We start from the raw sequence: 3,975 nt of genomic DNA, 5'->3' as shown, positions 1-3,975 counted from the left end.
TGCTCCTATGATCCATTTCTATAGAGAAAAGATGTGTATACAAATAAATATAAGTAAATAGCAAAATAAAATAATTTGCTTCTTAATCAATATATTTAATAATATTCTGTATCAAATTTGTAATATTCTATCAAAATCACAACCTTGTGTAATTTACTTGCGTGTTTAGGCTGCTTAAGATTTTGTAGGTTTTCTTTCGGTTGAGAATTTCCAACATCCATTCCCATTCGCTTGATAACTTCTTCTTTTGCTAAATTTATTGCTTTATCATATGCTTCTATTAATGCACTATCATCCCAAACATTATCATTGGCTGTGTCTGTATCCTTTTGAGATAGCAAATTATACGTCATTAATATTGATACAAGTATTTTATTATCAAACTATTGCAAATTATCATATATGTTATTTTTCAAAAATTGACTGAAAGGTAATGGATACTGTTAATTACTATTATGCTAAGATCTTGTACTAAAATAATGTTAAAACCATTACGTTTCCATTACCATACATACGTTTCCATTTCCTCGTATAAAAAGAACATTCATATCATCTGCCATTTTAAAATAACATCATTTAAATATTGAATTTGCTTCTGAAATATTAATTTGTCTCATTTCTTTAACTCTAACACATTGTAAACAATGATGACATTATACCAACTATAATACTAAAAATCTATTCCCCATTCATTCGAAAGATTATTTTTTGAAGCAAGGTTAACATTGAATGTTCCCAAACTTCAATAACTGTATTTTACTTTCTTTACAATATCTAACAATATATTAGAATACTATAAAAAAATATTGTATGCACAAGAAACTGTTTATAGCGAAATAGCAAAAGAATTAATCACATATTATAACTAAAACGAGATTGTTAAGTAGATTATATTATACTGCATATGCGTTAGTGTTTCAGCTGGTAAATATAGTTTTTATATCTGAAGATAAATAAGATTTAATTCTATAAAATTGCATAATGAATTATACATATATCTATTACTATTCGTATTTCCCCTTAGTTGTATGTTGTCAATAGCATCAATCACGAACATATAAATAAATATAGAAGAAACCGTTCGGAAATGGAAAGGGAAAAATGAACATGGAAGACAAGAAAGTTTTCTTCAGGTTTAGCGTATACGTGATACGCTTTGAATGTCTCAGATAAAGATAAAGATACTCTGCTCATTTCTATTTGCTCCGCAGAACGAGAAATTTGTTGTCTTTCATATTGGTTTTTACGATTCAATTTTTGGGCAGTTTTCCCTAGCGAGTGTCGGTCCCTGTTTGATATAACCAGACCGTAATTTATACAGATATGTATTATAGATATATATTTGTAAAACTGAAATCAGATGAAATAAATGTTGCCTGAGGTTTTAAACGTTTAATAAAAACAATATTTCATTTGGAAAAAATGTAAGATATGTAAAATTACACATTGATCATTTTGCTGGTCTTGTATCATAAAACGTGTGGCCCGAAGAGCACGTGTCCGGTAGAGATACGTCACTTGTGTTAGGAATCGTTTTATAACCTATCACAGTAAAGGAACGTCCCAGTATAGCAGCCGAAGAATGCCGTGAAAGTTTCTGTACAAAGTACAATTGATCTACAATTGATATTTTCCGCAATATCTGGTGTTCGGTCAGGGTGTCCCATACTCATGATATTTATGACAGTGGAATGGCGTTAGTAAATCAATTACAAAAATTTTCGAGATCAATTCTCGGTATTGCATCAAATTATTCAAAATATACAAGCAACACAACGTTGCCCTTTTTGCAGGCAACAAGAGGAATATCGACCACGCAACCACTTTCAGAAAAACAAGAGTAAGTGATACAAATTTTCTTGTGCTTTCCTTCTTTTTTTGATAGAATTTCAGTACTTACCTTCCAATATAAAATTGGTGTCAAAATAATAATGCTAATAATAATGTCTAAGAAATTTTTCTCTTTGTAGGAGTACAACATCTAGAAAAATAACATAGTATTAATAGAATAGTATTAATAAGAACAACATTGACAGTGAACAACTAAAAATATAACACTGTTATAAATACATGATATACGAATTTTATTTATGTATTATTAAGACAAGTATATCTTATTTTTAAATTATTTCTATTATCATAAGTGATACATATAATTAAGGTATAATTAAGAGAAGATTAATTGAAGAAACACAAAAAATAAAGAAAATAATTATATTGAGATAATTTTCAGAGTAAATTTTATTTTCAGAGTAAATATAACGTTTGTTAAAGCAAGTGGAGAGAGAATCAAAGCAAAAGGGAAAGTTGGAGATACTATATTAGACATAGTAGTAAATAATGAAATTGATTTAGATGGATATGGTATGTTTTAAAGAAGCATAATTTACTTAATTTAAAATAAATAATTTTGAGGTAGAAAATATTTGAAAATTTTCATTTTTATTAAGTTTAACATTCTTATTATTTTTAACTTTTGATACTTTATTATATAAGTATGTTGTAATCTTAAAATATAATTGATATAGGTGCTTGTGAAGGAACATTAACTTGTAGTACGTGCCGTTTAATATTTTCGAAAGAAGTTTATGACGCACTTCCTGACAAACCAACAGATGAAGAATTAGACATGTTGGATTTAGCATATGAATTAACAGATACGTTAGTTCATAATAATCAGTATCAAATCATTCACATTATTAATTCTATTACCTTTTAATATTTTATAAAGTGAATTTTTCTATTTAAATTTATGTAAAAACAGGATAGTATTGGGTATTTCGAAATCTGCATCTCAATGTAGAATTTCAAATCTCTATCTCTGAATACTACGAAACTGAAATTATAATAAATTTTCATAGTTTTTTATTTATGATCCTATAATCATTACAAATCTATGTTGGAATTAGCATATTTACAATGTTGATTTTCAAATGGATAAATAGAAATCTTATTGTGTATTAGTATTAATTTGTATAGCAATAAATATATTTATTGACATATTCAGTTATATAATATTTAATTTCAGGTCACGGCTAGGCTGTCAAATAGTAATGTCTAAGGAACTAGATGGAATTGAGGTAAGAGTTCCATCAACAATTAATGATGCAAGAGCATAACTGAAATTATCTATAGGTTTTTGAAAATTTGTATACAATGTTACACATCTCTTGTTAAAAAACCCTTGTTATAATTATTAAAATATTGGTATTAAAAAATATAATAAAGAATCTTGTGTTTAAATGTGAAGCTTATATATATACATATGTTATAGTATAATTGCAATTTTGATATTTGTACATTGCCATTGTAAAAAGCTTATCCAATTATGAAGAAAATATATCTTTTATTTTTAATATACAGGGTGTCAATTTTAAAACGTTCATCTAAATTATTTTCGTTACTATTAAAGATAAGAAGAAATTACTAAGGAAGACTTAAATGGTTTTAAGATGTGTACTTGGTTATGATAAAAAAGACTCTTGTGGAATAAATTTTGCAACTTCTGAAAGATTAGATAAAAGCTTAGAACCTAAAAAATAATTTGAAATTAATTTCGTTTAGATATACTGTTTGATTTCTTAGCTATGGGCAAGTTTAAAAGATCATCAAACTCATGGTCAACAAAACAACAGAAATGTACATGCAATGCTTTTCCGTTTCACAACAAGTTATCTGACACTATCATCATTTTCGTGGCACATGCAACATTATCGATTCAGTATAGTAATGTTTTGGATTAAAACAAATGTCTCGACATTGGAGCAAAATATTTCAACCTTTAAGGACTAAAATTAAAACTTATAAATTTGTTTATAATTTTAATAGATTTTATTAATATTGTGTTTACTGGTTTATTAATTACAAGAAAGTTTGTAAAAGACTGAAGTTTTACGTAAAAAGTACAAATATTCTTTCAACAAAATTAGTCAAATCACATCATTATTTATACATATTGTATATAAATAAAATATG

The 3,975-nt window shown here is 26.5% G+C and overlaps 1 protein-coding gene across 1 annotated transcript; it reads left to right on the top strand.

The window, feature by feature from the left end:
- The first annotated feature begins 1,442 nt into the window (after positions 1-1,442).
- LOC117242204 (adrenodoxin-like protein 2, mitochondrial) lies at positions 1,443-3,225 on the top strand. The gene is made up of 4 exons (XM_033508695.1): positions 1,443-1,840; positions 2,252-2,364; positions 2,529-2,661; positions 3,029-3,225. Exons 1-4 carry the CDS (start codon positions 1,692-1,694, stop codon positions 3,117-3,119), a joined length of 486 nt encoding a protein of 161 aa, XP_033364586.1. The 5' UTR covers positions 1,443-1,691; the 3' UTR covers positions 3,120-3,225.
- Positions 3,226-3,975: the final 750 nt, after the last annotated feature.

The sequence above is a fragment of the Bombus vosnesenskii genome, unplaced genomic scaffold (genome assembly GCF_011952255.1).
Source record: "Bombus vosnesenskii isolate JDL3184/JDL3185 unplaced genomic scaffold, Bvos_JDL3184-5_v1.1 scf7180000016266, whole genome shotgun sequence".
In the NCBI taxonomy this organism is placed as follows: domain Eukaryota; kingdom Metazoa; phylum Arthropoda; class Insecta; order Hymenoptera; family Apidae; genus Bombus; species Bombus vosnesenskii.
Note: the sequence above shows the minus strand (reverse complement) of the source record. Positions and strands in the feature narration are given on the sequence as shown.